This window comes from Dryas octopetala, chromosome 2 (assembly GCF_963921425.1).
Source record: "Dryas octopetala chromosome 2, drDryOcto1.1, whole genome shotgun sequence".
Taxonomy (NCBI): domain Eukaryota; kingdom Viridiplantae; phylum Streptophyta; class Magnoliopsida; order Rosales; family Rosaceae; genus Dryas; species Dryas octopetala.
This window is the reverse complement of record NC_141367.1, coordinates 15,188,117-15,208,813: the sequence shown is the minus strand read 5'-3', so window position 1 is coordinate 15,208,813 and position 20,697 is coordinate 15,188,117. Positions and strand designations below refer to the sequence as shown.

The 20,697-nt window shown below is 34.1% G+C and overlaps 2 protein-coding genes across 2 annotated transcripts; one reads left to right on the top strand and one right to left on the bottom strand.

The window, feature by feature from the left end:
- Window positions 1-1,108: 1,108 nt before the first annotated feature.
- Window positions 1,109-2,531, bottom strand: LOC147293389 (F-box protein At5g07610-like). The gene has a single exon (XM_086233957.1). It carries the CDS (start codon window positions 2,478-2,480, stop codon window positions 1,302-1,304), a length of 1,179 nt encoding a protein of 392 aa, XP_086090083.1. The 5' UTR covers window positions 2,481-2,531; the 3' UTR covers window positions 1,109-1,301.
- A 14,872-nt stretch (window positions 2,532-17,403) lies between these two features.
- Window positions 17,404-20,270, top strand: LOC147293388 (Metal-dependent phosphohydrolase). Its single transcript, XM_086232279.1, has 8 exons — window positions 17,404-17,731; window positions 17,833-17,957; window positions 18,053-18,090; window positions 18,304-18,414; window positions 18,516-18,595; window positions 19,271-19,307; window positions 19,528-19,569; window positions 19,894-20,270. Exons 1-8 carry the CDS (start codon window positions 17,441-17,443, stop codon window positions 19,962-19,964), a joined length of 795 nt encoding a protein of 264 aa, XP_086088405.1. The 5' UTR covers window positions 17,404-17,440; the 3' UTR covers window positions 19,965-20,270.
- Window positions 20,271-20,697: the final 427 nt, after the last annotated feature.

The window sequence follows — 20,697 nt, the reverse complement described above, 5'->3', positions numbered from 1 at the left end:
CACCAATAAGGGCTGAGACGACGAGGAAGAAATATTTGAGTGGCACTAGGAGTTTAAAATTTTGCCCTAATGTCCCATGCTTCTAGTACCTGGAAGAGTATCTCCTCTAGTCTAATTTACAATGGTCTTTCATTTGGAAGCTGAAATTGGCTCCCAAAGTCGAAACTTTTATTTGGCTTCTTTCCCAAGGGAAGCTGCTCACTAATAAGCAAAGACTCAGAAGGCACCTTGTTGTTGATGCTTCATGTTCTATCTGTGATCATCCTGTAGAGTCCTTTCCCTTCATCACTTAATGCTCACTTGTTATCTAATGTTAACTGTTGTAGCTCTTTGAACTGGAGCAGCTTGTTTGCCCCATTTCTCCCTTGGTATATCTGAATCTGTGATCTTAAGCTTCTTAGAGGAAGGGCAGATGCTAACAAATCCAGAACTCCAAAGCTTCTCGGGATCTTGAGCTATAATATCAGCCACATATTGGTGGAATCTGACTCCGCCATTGTTGTCAATCTAGTCAAGGGGTTGCTTGAGGACTGTAAGCATCTCCGGTTAGGGACTTGGGACTTATAACATTAATCATATTTACAAGGAATGTAATCTTGCAGTTGATAGCATTGCCCAATTAGGCCATTCTCTAGATTTGACTCCTCATGTTTTGGAGGGTCCTGAGTGTGTTATAGAGAGAACAGAGGAGGATAAACTTGGCCTTTCGAGGCACACAATGGTTGTGCATCACACCCCATTTCAGCCAAAAAGAAATTTAAAAATTATGATATTTATCACTATATCAAGCTCAATTTCACAATATCCCAACACTAATCCTTGAAAGTATTAATTCTTTTTAATTTAGAACTTAATAAAAATATATGAAAGAAAGCTAGAGGAGGCTCCGGTAGGGGAGGTTGGTGCCTACCTCCTTTCTCGAAAGGGAGAGAGAACTGCCAAAGAGGAGAGTGTTTTGGGGGGAGAAATTTACTTCCCAAAAAAGAAAATTGCAAAACTTCAAATTAAGGTGAATCAACTCCTAATCCAAGCTATGTCTGTCTTGATATTGAAATGGGAGGAAAAAGGGTGAGACAACTTAGTAAGATCGGACAAAACAACAGATCAGTAAGCAACTACACATAGTTACGTCATTGAAAGAGAGAACATACAATATATATCATGGAAACTAATAGTGAGAAATCACACTCACAACAATAGCTATATAAGTGACTTGATCGAGTTCACATGAACGAAACTGAAACTAGGAGCAGACAATCCAGAGAATTAAAATCACATGCAAGTCATATTCAGAAATACCATCAGACACAAGCCAAACTCTCCATATAATGATAATTATTCCATCCAAGTTGCAAAGATTTCTTAATGCCTTTGGGAGTTAAGTCGCAAAGTTTCTTAAAGGTGTTATCCCTAAGATTATAAGAGATGACCTTACGCGGAATATGCAGCAGCAAAGATAAACCCTCCTCATTTTCATCTGGAGCAACAGAGAGAACAACAAATGCATAAGAGCCACGGTCACTAGGGTCATAATAGTACTGAACTATCTCAGGAAACGCATACTCCTTAACTATCTCAGGAAATGCGGATATTATGGGGAGAATATCAACACGGTACTGCACAGACCAGCCAGAGTAGTCCCTCGCCATCACCATAACAACAAATTCAGTAATATAAGGCCAAAAATTTTCAACACGATGTAAATGGCCACGCAACTCGCCAAAATATCTATACTCCCCATGCTCGTAACCTGGGGAACTAGGCACCACTCCAAAACGCTCATCATCTATGTTATAGTGTAATAACTTACCTGCCAAGTCAATCCAATGAATTGCGCCATTGCAGTATACCCAATCACTGAAGTTGACACCAACTGAATCAACGAAAAGAGATTTACCCAACCTCCAACTTCGACTCTCAGACGAATATATCTCAAGCTCAACCTGTATTCGTGGATATGCAGCAGTGTTCCGAACCCAGATTGCCTTGTAATGAAGCGATTTGGAAGGGTCAAAAGCCAAAGCAACACCCAAAATGCCTGTGGATTTACCGCTATCTGCAAGTCTTGAGAACTGACTGGTTGTGGGATTGACAACGTAGTATCTGCGGGTTCTGTTTCTTTCGCCGCAGGAAGTGCACAAGAGCAAGCCATTGCAGGACTGCAGAATCTCGATGCCTGCAGGGTCTTGGATGAAATTGAAGGGCACTGAGGGAACCCCAGATGGGTTTTCATTGTTAGGAAGAGATATGGTGTAGAAATTAGGATTTGATGTGTTGGGGAAGAAGGCGGAGATTTTAGGGTTTGGGTTTTGGAGGGTGTGGCGGTCACAGAATTTGGGGTTGGAGATAAGAACGTACCATTGTTTGGAGACGCATTTGAAGCGGAGCAGAGACCGAGCTGGCAAGCACACAATGATTTGCGTGAGGAGGTCTTCGTTGTTGGCTATGGCTTCTGCTGATTTGGGACAGATGCTCTGCATTTTGACCTAGGATTTTGCTTCAATGGGTGGGCGTAACAGTGAAACTGACGAAGAAGAGTGTGTCATGCATATACCAAGTTAGAGATTGTTATTAATAAGCCCAACAGTATGTTTTAAGCCCATTTATCTGTGCTGGCAACTTAAACAAAGTTCTCTATCCATCCAAAGAATTTATCTAAAGTAGGGGTGGGCAATTTAAACCGCGAACCGGACACACCAAATCAAATCGGAAATTAAAAAATTGAAAAAACCGTGTTAATCAAAATTGGTTAAAGATTGGACCAAACTGGACTGGACCGGTCCAATATGGTTTCGGTTTTGATGTTGCTTTCCTTGAAGCCGGGCCGAATCGGACCAGACTATGTATGTATAAACATATATATATTTATACCATTTTATATTTTTATATACTTTTTTAGCACATTTTTATACACATTTTTATACACTTTTTTACACACATTTATATATATTTTAGATAATAAAATTAATATTAACCTAGCTATATTTTAGAGCCTAAAATATATTTTATATATCCCTATATGGCATATATAGTATATTATATATGTATAGTACTATATAGTATATAGTTTATAATACTATAGTATATCCTAGCTTATAATTTTTATATATATATATTATTGTTTACTATAAGACTATACCCTATACCCTAAATGGCCTATGGCCACTATACTCTAAACCCCAATTGAAACCCTCAAACACCAATTAGATTAGTCAATTACAAATTACCAATTTAAATCCCAATTGACTCTAAACTCCAATTGAAACCCTCAAACCCCAATTAGATTAGTCAATTACAAATTACCAATTTAAACCCCAATTGACTCTAAACTCCAATTGAAACCCTCAAACCCCAATTAGATTAGTCAATTACAAATTACCAATTTAAACCCCAATTGACTCTAAACCCCAATTGAAACCCCAATTGAAACTCTCAAACCCCAATTAGATTAGTCAATTACAAATTACCAATTTAAACTCCAATTGACTCTAAACCTCAATTGAAACCCCAATTTGAAACCCTCAAACCCCAATTATAATTTTTGTATGTATATGTTTATTATAAGACTATACCCTATACCCTAAATACCCTATACTCTAAACCCCAATTGAAACACCAAAATTAAATGAAACCCCAATTGAAAATTTGAAACCCTCAAAAGTCAAACCCTAATTACTTATTAGATTAGTCAATTACCCATTTACCCATTTGGCCATTTAGGCAATTACCCTACCCAATTACGGATTACCCCAATCCTAAATCCCCAATTGATCGATCTCACTCTCATCTTAGTCTCTCATGCAGTCGACTCTAGAGTCTGGACTTTCTGCTCTGTCTCTCACTCTCAGCTCTCACACTCATCTTAGGTAACCATTTCTCTCACTCTCATCTCTCATCTCGCGTCTCTCATCTAGTCATCTCAAGTCTCTGAATCTCTGATCTCGTCGGCGTCGTCGCAGTGAATCAAAAGCCGTTCCGATACATCTCGTCGGCATCGTCCCAGGTAACCATCTCTCTCACTCTCATCTCTCATCTCGCGTCTCTCATCTATCAGTCTCTCATCTCTGTCTCTCATCTCTCACTCTCTCATCTAGTCATCTCTGTGCAATTTGGGGTTTATATTAAGGTTATTCTGTAATTTCTGTGCAATTTTGTGGTTCTTCCTTGCAATTTCGATTTTAAATTAGGGTTTATAGTTAATGTGGAGTTTGATTTCGGGTTAGGGTTTACATTAGTGTTATTCTGTAATTTCTGTGCAATTTTGTAGTTCTTCCTTGCAATTTTGTGGTTCTTCCTTGCAATAACTATGAAATTAGGGTTTATAATTACATTGGGGTTTGAAACTTTGAACTACATATGCAGGTTCTGGATTTTATACTACATTTTGGGGATTCAATTGCTGAGCAGTGAGCAGCCTGAGCTACATTTTGGGCACTTGGGCAATGGGCAGTGCACTGGACCAGACCGAAACTGTTACAGTCTGGTTTGGTCCAATTCTGCTGCATCAATTCCGGTGCTTAGCACCGCACCGCACCGTATAGTCTTCTCCAGTGCAGTGCCGGTGTGGGGGGAGAACTGGGCCGGACCGCACCGTGCCCACCCCTAGAATTTATATGTGCAGCCCTCTTCATCAAAAAAGAAAAATAATAGTCAACCGAAAAAATAAAAATAAAAAATTAGTGCACCCCAATTGTTCACAACACTCCTACCATAATCTTAAGAATATAAGAAGTTCCTGGGTTAGCCAAGTGGTGAAAAAGAGTTAGATAATAAGTTAGGATTATAATAAGTCAATATTACAGTCAATGTAAATGATTTTTTTTAAAGAATATGACATATTATTTTAACCACCAAAATTTATATATTCCAATACAAACCCTTCAAATTAAAAAAAAAAAATGAAAAATTGATGGAGGGTAGTCAAGGTGATGCCCTGCAATAAGGGAGGTCGGTGAGGTCGCGCCACCACCTTCTAATGAAACAGTTAAATTGTGATATAAAATTATAAATAGATAAATAACATTTTTTTTTCTGCATTAAATTGTGCCATATTTTAAATTAGGAATAAAGAGGGATCTTTTGGACATCCATGCCCCAAAATTTTTGTGTAATTAAAATTTGAATGATAGTGGTTGACCATGAAGGATGTATATATACGGTGTCCATGGATATATAAATGTTGTAACAAATATTGGGTGCATCTTACAACTGTTTAGTAGGCACTTATCAGTATGGTTTTGTGCTTGAGTCCTTGAAGACCAAGTTTGTTTTCATGGCCAATCAAATAAGTTCATGATGGAGTCTACCATCCCTCTTATTTGATTGGCGGCCATAAGGACAATATTAATTCTTAAACATAAGGACTCAATCATTGCTCTTCAGCACACCTGTGTGCTCAAACCGAACACCTGTCCAAACTATGAAGGAAGACAAAGCGCCAAACCATCTAAACAAGCTCCAGATTTGTTAACTATCTCACTATCTATTATACTTATAGAAAAGCAAACTAATTAAGGTTGTTTAGTTACCAACGTTTTGTCCATACGTTCCTTAAATCATTTCATAAAGTAAATGTAATCATAAAATATCTCTCAATCAAACCTTTAGTGTATTCAAAATCTAAAAGAAAACATTAATCTTTCTTTATATTGACCATATTTACTACACTAATTGTATAAGACTACCAATAGACTTCAACTGCTAAATAGTATGGCACACTCATATAAAATCCAAAATGGACTTTCTTTTTGGTTCGTAATAAAATGGACTTAAAACACAAAATAGTCCTTACATATTTGTAATACTATGTATACGCCTGCCCTTTGGTTTGGTTTTTACTGAACCGACTGACTACCTACAAAATTTTTTTGGTTTGGTATACCGATTTTCACAATTCGAAAATCAGAAATTCGAAACCGAAAAAATCTGAAAAAAGTTGATAAATCGACCAATTATCGAAAATTATTACTAAAAGAAACCGAATCGATTATTACCGAAAAAACTGAAATATATACAAAAAAAACTAAAACAATTACCGAAATTTAGTTATATATGATTATATAATATTATTATATTAGTGATACAATAAATATTAAACTATTAATATCTTAAACAACTATAAGAAAATATAATTGTATAATGTTATCATATTAATATTATCAAAAGTGTGAGTTATGATAGAGTCATTCTCTAATAAAGTAAATGTTATTATTTTTAGGAAAATAAGAATCTCATCTTTATGTAAGTAATGCATATATATATATATTTACTCATATTTAACGGTACAAGAATGCTCTAAAACTAATTAGTTAGTAAGTTAATACAAAACTAACCACCCTGTTGGGTCCACTACACAATGTAATTTCAAAATCTGAACCGTTTATTTTTTAGGCCCTACTTTAAAGATCATTCATGTAAAAAATCTTCAAAATTGGAAGTCATTTAGCCATTTGATTATAATAACAACTATTTCTATGCTTTTATCGAAAATACTGATCGCCTATTTATTTGATCTCAATTAGATGACTACATGATTTTCGATTTAGTTGATTTTTTGCAATGATGATCTTTGAAGTATGGCCTAAATAATTAATGGTTCGGATTGTGAGATTAGTGATGTAGTGGACCCAAAAGCATGGTTAGCTTCGTACTAACTTGCTAACTGGTTAGCTTTAGAGCACTTCTCATATATATATACAAACTAAATTAATAGGATATGTACTAATACATATTATTAAACTAATTATACTAGTATATATTATTACTAATATTAATATTATTGCAATTAATACTAGTACTATACTAAACTACCAATACTACTCGTGCAAATATATATTCATCAAACATTATATTTTATGCATCATATTTGATTAAATTTTAATTTATATTGGTATATAATAATCAAACCGAAAATATATCGAAGTAAACAAAAAATGAACCAAAGATATACCGAAGGAAATAAAAAATGAACCGAAAGTATCCGATATCAAAATTACCGAAATCAAACCAAAAACTTAAGTTTACCAAAAATTACGGAACCAAAAAATACCGAAACCGAAAAATACCAAAATAAAAAAATACCGAATTTTTTAGTTTTGGTTTGATAAACCCTAATACCGATCCGAACTAACTGATGGGCAGCCTTACTATGTACTCATGTAATTCATCATACAACGTATAATGTGTAAAAATTTGTAATATAAATAAACTTGAGATGTATTCAATAAAATTTCAGTGATTAGTGAACAAGGTTTAAGTAATAGTGTTCGACACCATCGTTTATATTCATCACATATTACATTAAATCCACTATACAATTATGTTTATTCAATTTTTTTTTTCAAAGTAATAAATAATTGATTAAATAAATATCTTTAAAGTTTTCATTAATCATATAATTTGTTGTCGACCTTATGCACGCTCTTTGCAAATGTATTTCCTTATTTTTTTCATAATTTTCACAATTTCTTTTTATTTTTACCGGTATCGATATTTTTTCGAAATTCTTTTACTTTTGGACCACTAATATTTTCGTTGATACCGAAATTTAACTCTTATCGGTAACAATATAAAAGTGTTCCTTGGACTTTCCATGTGGAGACTCCAAGTAGTAATGCCAATAATACGGAATATTTTGATAACATGGACTTTGGGCTTGTTGCAAACAATATGCTAGCCAAACTGTTTGGTTCTTATTGGGAAGGAGTCGAAGGACACAATATTGCCTATGTTATTGATCATCAAATGAATAGATGAATAATTGATTGAATTTTACTAACTTGCACTCCATGCGACAGTTTTAATTGAGATCATTTGTGCAAAAAAAAAAAAAAAAAAAAGAGAGAGTAAAGGGTACAGTTATTCGGACCCAAATTTTTTATTAGTAGCTCCAACAATTTAATGACATGTTAATTTCTAATGTTATCCTAATATAAATTGACTGTTGAGGACAAATATTTAATTTAAAAATTTTAAAAATATTTAACTTAAACTATCCCAACACTATTACCATCATCATACCCAACGACTTTGTATACCAACATCTCCACTCATCTCTCCAACATGAGTGCTGATGTTGATGAGCCTCATTTAGAATCTATGTAGTTTTCCAAGTTTTCAGTTTGTGTTCTATTTTTTAATTTTGAAGTGGTTGGCAGGTGTATTTAATGATCTTTAGTAAAATAAAATTAGTGTCTTGAGAGGACACAACCTTCCTGGTGTTCCTTCACTTTTATTGCTTTGAGAAGTTTATATCTTGGCCACCTTCATTTTCTCTCTAATTTCTTTTCCTTTTTTTTTTTGTTTTTTTTACTTTTAATGTTGATTTAAAGTTGAAACATGTGTTTTCCAATTGGAACTCATAATGAAATGTGACATTATTGGGGCTAGAAGGTTGTGAAAATAAAATGGAAGACTGAGATGGTAGTGAGAATAAAAATAAAAATAAAATAGAGGACTAAGATGGTAGTGAAAATCTCAGTGACGAACATTCAAAGGAAGGATGAACATCTCTTCAATTTACGGAAGTAATCTCATACTTTTGCCACTAAAGATCCGGGTAACTTTCTTATTGTCTACTTGGAAGGTGGTGAACTGGTGACAGTGGTGGCTCAATGGAAAGTGAGGCCTAAGGCGAAACTACATAGAGGCCTTCCAAATATATTATTCAAAAATATTTTAAAAAAATCATTGAAAAATCAATCTTTTTGCTTTTTGGGATGCAAAATTAGTGATTAAATTTTTATATTCAAGTTGTTTTACCAAATTTTTTTCAATAGATAACATGGCTAACCCATTTAATCTTTCTTGTGACATAGTTAACCGTACCCAGATTCAAATTTCCTATTAGACATATTTGATATTTCCACTAATAATTAAACAACAAAGTGACAAACAAAAACTAATGAGATACAAGAATGATAAAACTTTGCTCAACTACAATTTCAACAAGTAAATAGCTCTACAATTTTGAAGAAAAAAATTTTGATTATTATAAAATTAAAATCATATCATTACACATTTACACATCAATTTTGAACAACCCAAATTCAAAAATCGAATGACAAATTGACGATTATCAAAAATTAAGAGAAACTTACCAGTTGTGAGTTATCCTAATGAGTCTTGACTATTAAGTTTGAAAATTGAGACTATTAGAGACTAGAGAGACAGAGAGTCAGAGAGAATAGAAAAGAGAATAGAGAGATTGAGAGAGAGATGAGAGCCTGAGAGTCTGATGGCTAGGAATAAGGATTAGACAACAAATGTAGAGTTTGATCACTGATGGCTTAATTGTAGGCGTGCAGGTGCAGCAATTAACATTACTTGTAGGTGTGCAATATTAATTGTAGGCATGTAGGCTACTAGGCCTCCACAATAACATTAGGCATAATTCTTTTTTTTTCAAAGAGAAATGGATGAAGGTTTTTAGGCTTCTATTATACAAATTTTTATGGCATTATAAATTTTTTTTTTAATAGTAGAGTAGTAGACTGATGGATTTGTGAGGCCTTTCCCAATTTGTGGCCTTAGGCATGTGCCTTGGTCGCCTTGGTCCTTAGGCAGCACTGACCGGTGATGATGTTGGGTTTGGGAGGTGGTGGTGATGAGGGGTTTGATGTGTTTGTTGGGTATAGTAAGTAGAATTGTTGAGTTTTAGTAAGGGTAGTTTAGGAAAACATGTTGGGTATACTAATAAATTTTAACATTTTTTAAAATGAAAATGAGTCTAAAAAATATGTTGAGACTACTGATAATAAAATTGAGTCTGCATAGCGGTACTCTAAAGTAAAACCAAGGAGTTAAATTTCGTTTTTCAGGGGTATGAAAATTTTAGCATATATTCGTCAACATTTCGCCGAAATTTTTGAAATTTTAGAAATTTCGCTGAAATGTGCCGAAATTTTTGAAATTTCGCTCTGTCTTCTCCAACAATTTCTCATTTTCTGTCTTCTCCAGTAGTTTCTCTTTCTCTGTCTTCACTCTTCGCAAGAGAGGGAGATCCCAGCCAACTTCGGCCAGATCTTGGCAGCTCAAGAGAGGGAGATCCCGGCCAGATTTAGGCGGCCTAAGAGGGGAGAAGAAATCGGGGAGGAGAGGAGGAAGAGATCGGAGAGAAGAAGAGGAAGAGAGGAAGAAGAGAAGGGGGAAGAGATTTATGCGCTTGGGCTGGTACTTGGGAGAGAGAAATGAGAGGGAAGAAGAGGCTCTGCCACGAGAAGGAAAATGGAAGGAAAAGGTGAGGAAAAGGAAGTGAAGGAAAGAGAAAGAAAAAAAAAATTCACTCACGGACTCACCAAACAATATTCAAGTCAGCTAGCTAACTGTCCACCTATGACCCATGGAGCTTTTATTTCTTCTCTTTTGGGGTAGGCCAACGCTGACACAGTCAAGGTTCAAATACTTAATGGATACTATTAAGTCTATTATCATGTGAAGAGAAACAAAAAGGGTGCTGTGTCATGTACTTAATGGATACTATTATTATGTGAATAGAAACAAAAAAGTAAAAAAAAAAAGAAAAAAAAAAAAAGGTTAAGGGTTGATTGGGGTTTTGGATTTAGGGCTTTTGGGCAATTAAAAAGATAAAAAAGAGTTTGGAGTTTAGTTTAATTATTTTTAAACCCTAAACTCTAATATATTTTTATATAAAAAATAATAAAAAATACCCTAAGAGGCCTAAACTCTAATATCTTATATCATATCATAAACAATATAGAGTATAGATTATAAGGTCCATTGACTTTAGGTACCAAATTGTAATGTTTTTTCATTTTAACTACCAAAACATTTATGTAATTTCACTTTAGGTACTATTTCAGTTTAAGTACCAACTAAAAAAAACATGGTTATATGGAGTTGTGACTGTCTAACAGTCATAACTTTTTTATTGATTTGTTTTTTTTTTCAATATTTGCAAGGCTTAAACTTTAATGTTTAGTCTTTGGGTTATAGGACTTTATGCCCAAAACCTAAATCAAAAGTATGAAACCCTTAAAATTTTTTATTTTTTATAAATTTTAAACAATCACATGTGATTGTTCGACAATTACAGCTGTAATTGTTCGACAGTCACAACTGTATAACAAACTGATTTGTGACCTAATCCAAAATGTCTTACTCTAAGTTAGTATCTAAACTAAAAAAAATTAGCGTCTTGCTGCTTTACTGAAAAACTATTGATATTTGGTATTTAATCCTAATTTTCTATAGATTATATAGTATAAAGAATATATTAATTCCATTTATTCATTATACTAAGTTTATTTAACAGTATTTACCTCCGGCACGCATTATATTTATCATATATAACATAAAACATATTATAGAATTAGATTTCTTCAATGTTTTTTATCAATGTACTAGATAATATATTAAATAAACATATGGTAAAGTTTTATTCAAAATTTCCGTATTTTGATAGTAATTTCCGTCGTTTCTGTCTAATTTTTGTTGAAATTTAAAATTTTTCGAAATTTCCATCGAAATTTATGCAAAATCCGAAATTTTACTCCTTGAGTAAAACAACTAGAAGTGTGTATCTTTTTTCCTTTTCATTATCCCTCATGTGTAGGGCTGCCCATCGGTCGGATCGAATCGGTAAATGGCCTTACCGATTCGATTACCAACATTTTCAGTAATTCAATTTGGTTGCCGATTACCAAATCGATTTTTTCGGTAATTGGTAATTTTCGGATCCTTCGATTTTCGGTAATTTTCGATATTTTGGTGAACAATGTTCATTACAGCTTATAGCAGAAAAAAAAATATAAACAAAAAAATCCAAGCCTTTTAGGCCTTTTCCCTGCACGCACACACACACACATATATATATATACATGTATGTTAATATTACAATTAGATTACACAACCAGCAAGGCATATCAGCATATCTATATATATGTTAATATTACAATTAAATTACACAACCAGCAAGGCATATCAGCATATCCAAAGATCAGCATTAAGAATCCAATATAACAATTAGCATTAAGAATCCAATCCAAAATATATATATATATAACAATTATATATATATGTTAATATTACAATTAGATTACACAACCAGCACAAACAACCAGCAAGCATATCAGCATATCCAAAGATCAAATTATCAAGTATATCAATATATCCAAAGATCAAATTATCACATATCCAAAGATCAAATTATCAAGTATCAACTATTGAGATTATAAACTATTAAAAAAACCCAAATTAACCCAAATTAACTAGAATAATCCAGAAATTACAATAAACCCAAATTAATAAGAACAAAGTTTACAATTCAGAAAATAAACTACTAAATAAAATATTGAAGATTGCTCTCTAAACTTCAAGGTCAAGGCTTCAAGACCTGGGGCTGCAGCATATCAACTTCCCAGAGGTGCTTATGTAATTTGCTGAAATCTGAAAAAACTAGATTTGAGTGTATAAAAAGTAACCACTGTGCAGATAAGAACATAAATAAATAATGATACATATGAATGAAAAATTGTAATAATGTAATCTTCTAATTATGTTACCCTTTTTCGTGTTCCTCCAATTATATAACTCTTGAAAAACAATATAATTTATCTAGATAAGGAAATTCAATTGTACCCTTTCTCCATTGGGAATACTGATATTCGTATTGGTGGCATGACATCTATCTAACAGTTTCCTCTTCTATGAAGTCTGGAGTAGTGCTAACATGATTTTCTGCATTGATTGATGACTTAATTTATGCTGGTCTATTACCTATTTTTTCATGGTGTGGAAAGTAGGACGTATTTGCAGTGAAATGAATTTGTCATGGAAGTCCTATTGACTTTCTTCTATTTATCAACTGATGTGCTCTTGTTCTTCTCTGCTTTTATTAAACTCTACTTATTTTGTATCATACAATAAATAACCCTGCTTGCTCTATCTTGTTAGCAAGATATCTCATCTCAGATCAAGCTGTGCTTGTTATCTGATATGCTTCCTGATCTAAGAAGAATAAGAAATGTAATTCATTATTATTATTTTTTTTTTTGTAGATTATGCATATGTAGGACAGCAGGTGCAATTCAATTAAAAACAACAAGAGTGTAAAAAAGTGTGTGTTGTTGGGTCATCCACTCATCTTTATGGGGTAACAAACTAACAATGTGAAATTTTGATCCATAAGTCAAATGAAGATCTAATTTATAAAAAGAAACTCAACTAACCTTCATGTAATAGACGAAGAATCACCTCCTACGGCTAAAGCTTGTAAATCTTTAAGGACATCTGCATATAAAACATATTTATATTAGAAGTTGTAACATAAAATAAAAGTAATTATGAATCTATTTAAAACAAAATCTTACCTTTTTCAATTGCCTCAAGATCCTCAAGTTTCTCTTCACTAGTGACCGATGCACCACTTTTAAGCCAATCTTGGGTGCATACTAATGCCTCGGTGATAGATGGTGTCAAAGAGCTTCGGAAAGGATTTAACACCCTCTTTGCTGAACTGAATGCACATTCTGAAGCAACTGATGTAATTGGAATTGCCAATACATCGCGTGCCATTACTGAAAGTGCACTGTAAGTTGCTGTTTTCCCTTGCCACCAAGCCAAGACATCAAAGTTAGCCTATCAGGCTCCACACCATCATTAAAATACTTTTCCAAATCATTTAAAGCTTCCACATTAACCTTTGTCTTCAAATGCAATTGAAATTTTTGTCTCTTCATCGCACACTTGTTCTCTTTTGGATCAGCCCTAACAGTATCACTAAGGTGACTCATTGATGCATCAAAATCAGATGTGTTTGCACTTTCCAATTTATATTGATGATAAAGCTTTGACATGAAGCTTTTCACCTTTTCAATTTTTTTTCCCACTTCCTCATCATCAAAATACTTACCCAACATCCATGTTATATATTGCAATTTATTTCGAGGATCCAAGACAGCTGCAACAACTAAGATTTGGTTGACATCTTCAACTTTACAATACTTTTCAAACTTATCATTCATCAACTTTGCCATATCACGAAAATCATCATCCTCACTATGTTGATGAAACTCAAGCAAGTCTTTCACTTGTGTTAATTCATTCATGTAACCCATAGAAGTGACATATTTGGAACCCGATACACGTAAAGTGATATCATAAAAATCTTCCAAAAAAGTGTGCAAATTTTTTAATTTGTTCCAATCACTATCCATTACATGTATAATCTGATTTTTATACATGAAAGAATTCACCACCCAATAATAACCCACTTCTTTTGTTAAATCTTTTCTTCATATCAACCATATATAAATTATTATTCTTGGCATTGTCAAGTGTGATTGTGAAGAGTCTATCTAATCCCCATTCCAACAAACAACTTTCCAAGGCCTTTACAATAGCCTCACCTGTGTGTGGATGTGGAACCACTCGGAAATTGATGATCTTCTTTTGTGTCTTTCAATTTTTGTCAATAAAATGAGCCGTAACAACCATATATGGAAGATTTTGGATGGATGTCCACATATCCGTTGTGATAGATACTCGTGAACATAACAATTTGAAAGTTTCTTTCAACTTCAACTTTTCTTCCTCAAACATAAGAATACAATCCCTTGTCACTGTACTTCTATGGACCACATGAAACTTTGGTTGTCTTTCTTCACAAAACCACCTAAAGCTCTCTTTCTCAACAAAATTAAAAGGGAGTTCACAAAGGATGATCATAACAGCTAGAGCTTTACGGCTTCTATCTTGATCAAACCTCCAATTACTAGCTTGACCTCCTAAAGTAGACAAGACTAGTTGTTGCTTATCCACTTCGGAACCGGAATATTTTTTACACTTCTTAAGATGGTTCCAAAGTTTTGTGGTTCCACCACTTGAGGGTGCTTTAAATGCTTCCCCACAATAGACACAATCACATGTCTCATCATACTTTTTTGTTTCCTCAACCAAGTGTTTATTAAAATGAACCCAAGCCCCGGAAGAACCATGGTTTCCCGGTAACCCAGATTTCTTCCCCACTTTTTGCTTCTTTTGAGTAACTTCTGTACTAGATTGAGGAGGGGTAGACGCCGCAGCCCCTTTTGGGACTACTTCAGCTCTAGAACTCTCATCCATTGTTGACATTAACAATAAATTTTAAAAATTCCTAATCAATAACAGGCAGCAACCAGGTATAGCAACCAATAACAATGTAATTTACTAAATTACTCACCAGTTAGCAATGTATCAACCTGCCATAAATCAAATCCATAAAATTAAGCAACTAAACTCACAACTTAGTTTACAAAATTCGTTTAGAAAAAATTAGCTTTCTAATAGGTTATGTAAGTGATTTATTTATTATTTGTTTTTTAAATCCCAAAAACAAATATAAGCATATCTGCATATATGATATATCGAAATCTTACCTTGCTTCTGTTCTGAAACCAAACTTCAACATGTCTTGGCTTCAGGTTAAATTGCTGCAAGTGCCTGTTTCTGAGCCTGCGTAAATTAGTACAAAATCCAAATATTAATTCATGAACAAGATAAAGAGATTGACATATGAATAAAACTACAAAATCAAATGTAAACAAATCGAAGCTATAACTTGGGTGATAGAGACAAAGTGTATGGTTTCTGGGAGATCGAAACTCGGTGAGAGAGAGAGTCTGAGTGAGTTTTCTGGGTTTCTAGGTTTCAAAACTCAGTGAGAGAGGGTCTGATTTTTCTGGGATGATGGGCGATGGACGTGCTAGGATGGGTTTCTGATTTCTGCGTTTTTGGTGAGAGGATGGCGAAAGGGTGGCGAGAGGGCGAGGATTCAGCGAGAGGGCGAGGACGGCGAGAGAAAGTCTGAACTTTCTAGGTTTCTGAGTTTTCGGTGAGAGGATGGCGAGATCGAGGGTGCCGAGAAGACGAGGATTCAGCAAGAGGGCGAGGACAGCGAGAGAGAGTCTGAACTTTCTGGGTTTCTGGGATAGGTTTCTAAGTTTTCGGGGAAAGGATGACGAGATCGAGGGTGGCAAGATCGAGGGTGGTGAGAGGATGAGGATTCAACGAGAGGGCGAGGACGGCGAGAAAAGTCTGAACTTTCTGGGTTTCTTGGATGGGTTTTTGAGTTTTCGGGGAGAGGATGACGAGATCTAGGGTGGCGAGAGACTAAGAGACTGAGAAGGCGAGGGCGAAGGCGGCGAGAGAGAGGCTGAGTGAGGCTAGGGTATTTCTGTTTGAGTTTTGAATCGAGAGTGTGATTCACTGATTGTGTTTTAGTGTTTTAGACTTTTAGTGATTTTCAGTTTTTTTTTTTTTTTTTTACCAAAGTGATTTTCTGTTTTAGTTTTGAAATTTCTAATTGTTTAGAACTTTAGGGTATTAACTATTAAATATTAACTAGTTTTATAAAAACCTTATACATCACTTACATATTTACTTATTTAGTTATTTAACTTATTTACATATGTTTTAAATTTTTAATTATTATGTGTTTTATAATTTATATAAAACATATATATAATTTATATAGATAATTAGATATATATTGACCCTATAATAATCTTAATAGATTTCATATAAAAACTAATAAAAATACCCTATACCCTATATGGCTATGGCTCCTATACCATATACCATACCCTATACTCTATAGTCCTATACTCATATACCATATACCATATATATTAGTAATTTAGTATACTCTAATCCTATACTAGTATACCACTATACCCTATATCCTATGCAAGTATATTATATACCCTATAGTCTATACTAATATACTTCATAAGGCTATAGTTTATACCCTATACAACTATAAAGCCTATACTATATATGGATATACCTTATAAGTTATAACTATAATATATAGTTTTAGACTTTTAGTATATATAGTTTATACTATATACTATACAAAGTTTACAAACTATATAAAGTTATAAACTACATATATAAACTATATACTATATAAATTATAAATTATAAATTATAAACTATAAACTATATATTAAGCAAATTAATGTAATAATATTACATATAAAAATATATATAACTAAAATTCGGTAATTGTTTCAGATTTTTCGGTATATATTTTGATTTTTTCGGTAATAATCGATTCGGTTGCTTTTGGTAATATTTTTCGGTAATCGGTCGGTTTCCAACTTTTTTCGGTTTTTACCAAAACCAAACCAACTTTTTTGGTATTTTTTCGATTTCAAATTTTCGATTTTCAACTTGTCAAAATCGATTTACTAAACTAAAAAATTTTGGTCGGTAATCGGTTGGTTTGGTAAATACCAAAGCAATGGGCAGCCCTACTCATGTGAGATCTCATTATCCCAGCTGATAGCCCCACGTGTACGGCCCAGATCATTGGAACACACTCCAATCACCATCACCAGCATATACCGAATCTAGCGGATCCTAAAAGCCCAATAATAAAATTTTACGAAAATTCAGGAAAACTAACAAGAAAAAAAAAAACACCGAAAAGAAAATCAGAATGAGCCGACTGTTCCTCTGTAAATCGCTCCTACTAACATCCTCTCTCTCATCCGCTCCTCTCAGATCGTTCAAACCCACTTCATCGCCGATTTCCACTTCCAGGCTTCACCGCATGGCCGCCGAGGCTTCGCCGTCACCGTCATCCCTCACCGGCGGTGACGCTATCGACCCTCCCGCTTCTAATGCCAACCACGGGCCAACAACCGCTTCTTCTTCTTCTTCTTCTTCTTCTTCGTCTCCCTCCGCTTCCTCCGCCATTGATTTTCTCTCGCTCTGTCACCGCCTTAAGGTAAAAAAACGAATAGATTGTTATGTGTGTTCTGTTTGGTTGCGGGAATGGGTTTTGGAGTGTTTGGTTTTGAATGTGTTTGTGTTCTTGTTGTGGATTAGACGACGAAAAGAGCTGGGTGGGTGAAGAGAGATGTGAAGGACCCAGAGTCTATAGCTGATCATATGTATCGGATGGGATTAATGGCTCTCATTGCTTCCGATATCCCCGGTGTCGATCGAGACAAGTTAAGTTTTGCCATTACTTCAATCAATTTCTATAGTGTGGAATTCGCATTGTTCAAGTTTAGTTTTCTAATTTTTTTTTTTGCTTAATTTTCAGGTGTATAAAAATCGCCATTGTTCATGATATGGCTGAAGGTGAGAGAAAACAAAAGCTCTGTATTTTTCTTTTAGAAGTTGAATAATGGAAATGAAAACCGTAGAAATATTTAGAAATTAAATTTCTCTCAATTATTCCTAGACTATCTAGCAATAACACATTGCCCATCAACTTAATTTGTTAAACAACAAAAGGGTTTTTGTTGGTAAGGTTATAAGTTTTTCTGCTTTCTTATTGATTTCTTGGGGTAGCCATTGTTGGGGACATAACCCCCTCGGATGGGGTACCGAAAGCGGAGAAGAGTCGACGAGAGCAAGAGGCATTAGACCACATGTGCAAATTGCTTGGTGGAGGGTCAATAGGTATTAAACAAGTTTGTCCTAGAATTCTACATTTGTTATTCTTTACCTGATATTGGTGATTGTTTCTCACTTTGGGTGTTTTATTTCTTGGCACGTTTCAGCTAAGGAAATAGGTGAATTGTGGATGGAGTATGAGGGAAATTCCTCACCAGAAGCTAAAATTGTTAAGGACCTTGACAAGGTATGTAGTATGTTTATCTCTCTTGTTAAATGAGTGAACTTCGACACTACCTTTGATTAGTTTCCAGTCAGATTATGGTGAAAGTTATGTATTGGCCAACTGATGATCTTTGTTTACATGGTGTGGAAGAGGTCTATGTGTTACTATGCACAATGAGGGCTAATTACTTTTATGTTGCAATAATGTTTATTCCAGACCGGGGTTAGGTGTTTTTTTTATTATAATCTGATGAAATTATCCAGTTCTAAAATTTTCACTTTTCTAATATTGAAAATTAAAAATACTTTCATTTCTGTGAGGGTAACCTTGAGAAGTTTTATGTATGGGGGGAAGGAAGGGGTGGTGAGGCGGAGTTATTTAGAGAAATTTTTACAATTGTGGCTGGAATCTAAGACAATTTCAGTTAGGTATTTTATAACTTGTCCAAAAAGAGACCATAGGATAGTGCATGACTCTGATTTTAATAGGCAGCAGACAGAAAAGGTAGCACTGATTTAAAAGTGTTGTACTGTTTGTTCATAACTTCACGTGGTAGTTCTTATAAAAAGAAAATAATAATAACTTCATGCGGTTGTGATTGATTTACAAAGTTGGTACTTGAGTTTTGAAATTTTCTTCTTAGTGGTTGACGTGTTAACTGGATTGATTATCTGTTGTAATTTTTGTTCCATGCAGGTGGAGATGATACTTCAAGCCTTGGAATATGAAAATGGTGAGACTTGTTTCTGTTCATTTTATCATTTCCATATTACAGTATAAATTCTTGTTAATTTTTCAAACACACCTCATTAGAGGTTCAAAATATTATATTGTTCTACTATAATACAGGTCTTTGCATCTATGGTGTGCACTCATGAGTCCTTTGTCAGCTAAGATTATCCTCCTATCCTGAAAATTAAAATTGGACTGATCTTACTTTTGGCTTTATGCAGATCAAGGAAAGGATTTAGAAGAGTTTTTTCAGTCAACTGCGGGTATACATCTTGCTCTTGTAGTTAAGTTGCATCAATATGCAAAGGGTTTTTGTTTTCTCTCTCATTTTCTCAAATTTCTTGAACTGATATCTGTGATCACTACATTAGATGAAGTGGCACATGCATTTGTGCGTTCATTAAAAATTGATGCCCAGTCTTTGGAGAATGAATTTATAATCTTCTAGCACTTAAGCATGTGTATTTCCTTTCATGGCCAAAAAAAAAAAGTAGCATGTGTATTTCCTTGTGAGTTTCTTTGGGTGCGTTTCATTTTCTTTTCTGTAATTTTAAACACAGCCTTAGCTATGCTCAACCTTTCTGCAGGGAAGTTTCAGACTGATTTGGGCAAAGCTTGGGCATCAGAGATAGCATCAAGAAGAAAAAAACAAGGCTAATATCTACGTAAAGTTTCTTAATACCCCCTCCCCACCCACCTTCCTTTAGGGTTCTAACTTCCTCAAACCTTAACAATGTCAAGGTGGGGATAGTGCACTGCACAATTGCGCCGGTGGTTGCATGAAGTTCTGAATAATGCACAGTACACCACTCCTCTCTAGCATGTAATTCAACCTTATTTCAATAGATTTTGGGAATCTTTACAAAAATGAAACAGGAGATATTGAGTTTGTTGGAATGCTATTTCTTTTTGTAGACCCCTTATATATTATAGGTTAAATAATGTAACAAATATTTTAGGATTACTTCATCATTGTTTGCAGCCATGCATCTTAACGAGTTTTTCCTTTGCCTCTTGGGAAAGCCAAGCATCAGCCTTCACATTTATAGTACACGCCTAATAAGTAATAACTGATCAACTAATAACCAGGGCCGGATCTTAAGGATCCCCAGTGAGTCAACTATCTCGAATTCTCAATGTTTATGCATAAATTAGAGCTTCCAATTCACTCCACTTTGTATATGTTTTTTTTTTTTTTTGGTTGTTTTTTGCCAGGCACTTTGTATATGTTACTTTAGGCTGAAAAGATAATGTTTATTAAACTTCAAATAAAGAGTTTCACACAAATTATATGTTTCTCTATCAAACATTTATATTCTCACGTATAGAAAAATAATAAATATTAATAATTGTTGATAGAAATATGAATAGAAAAAGATAAGTTAAGTTGC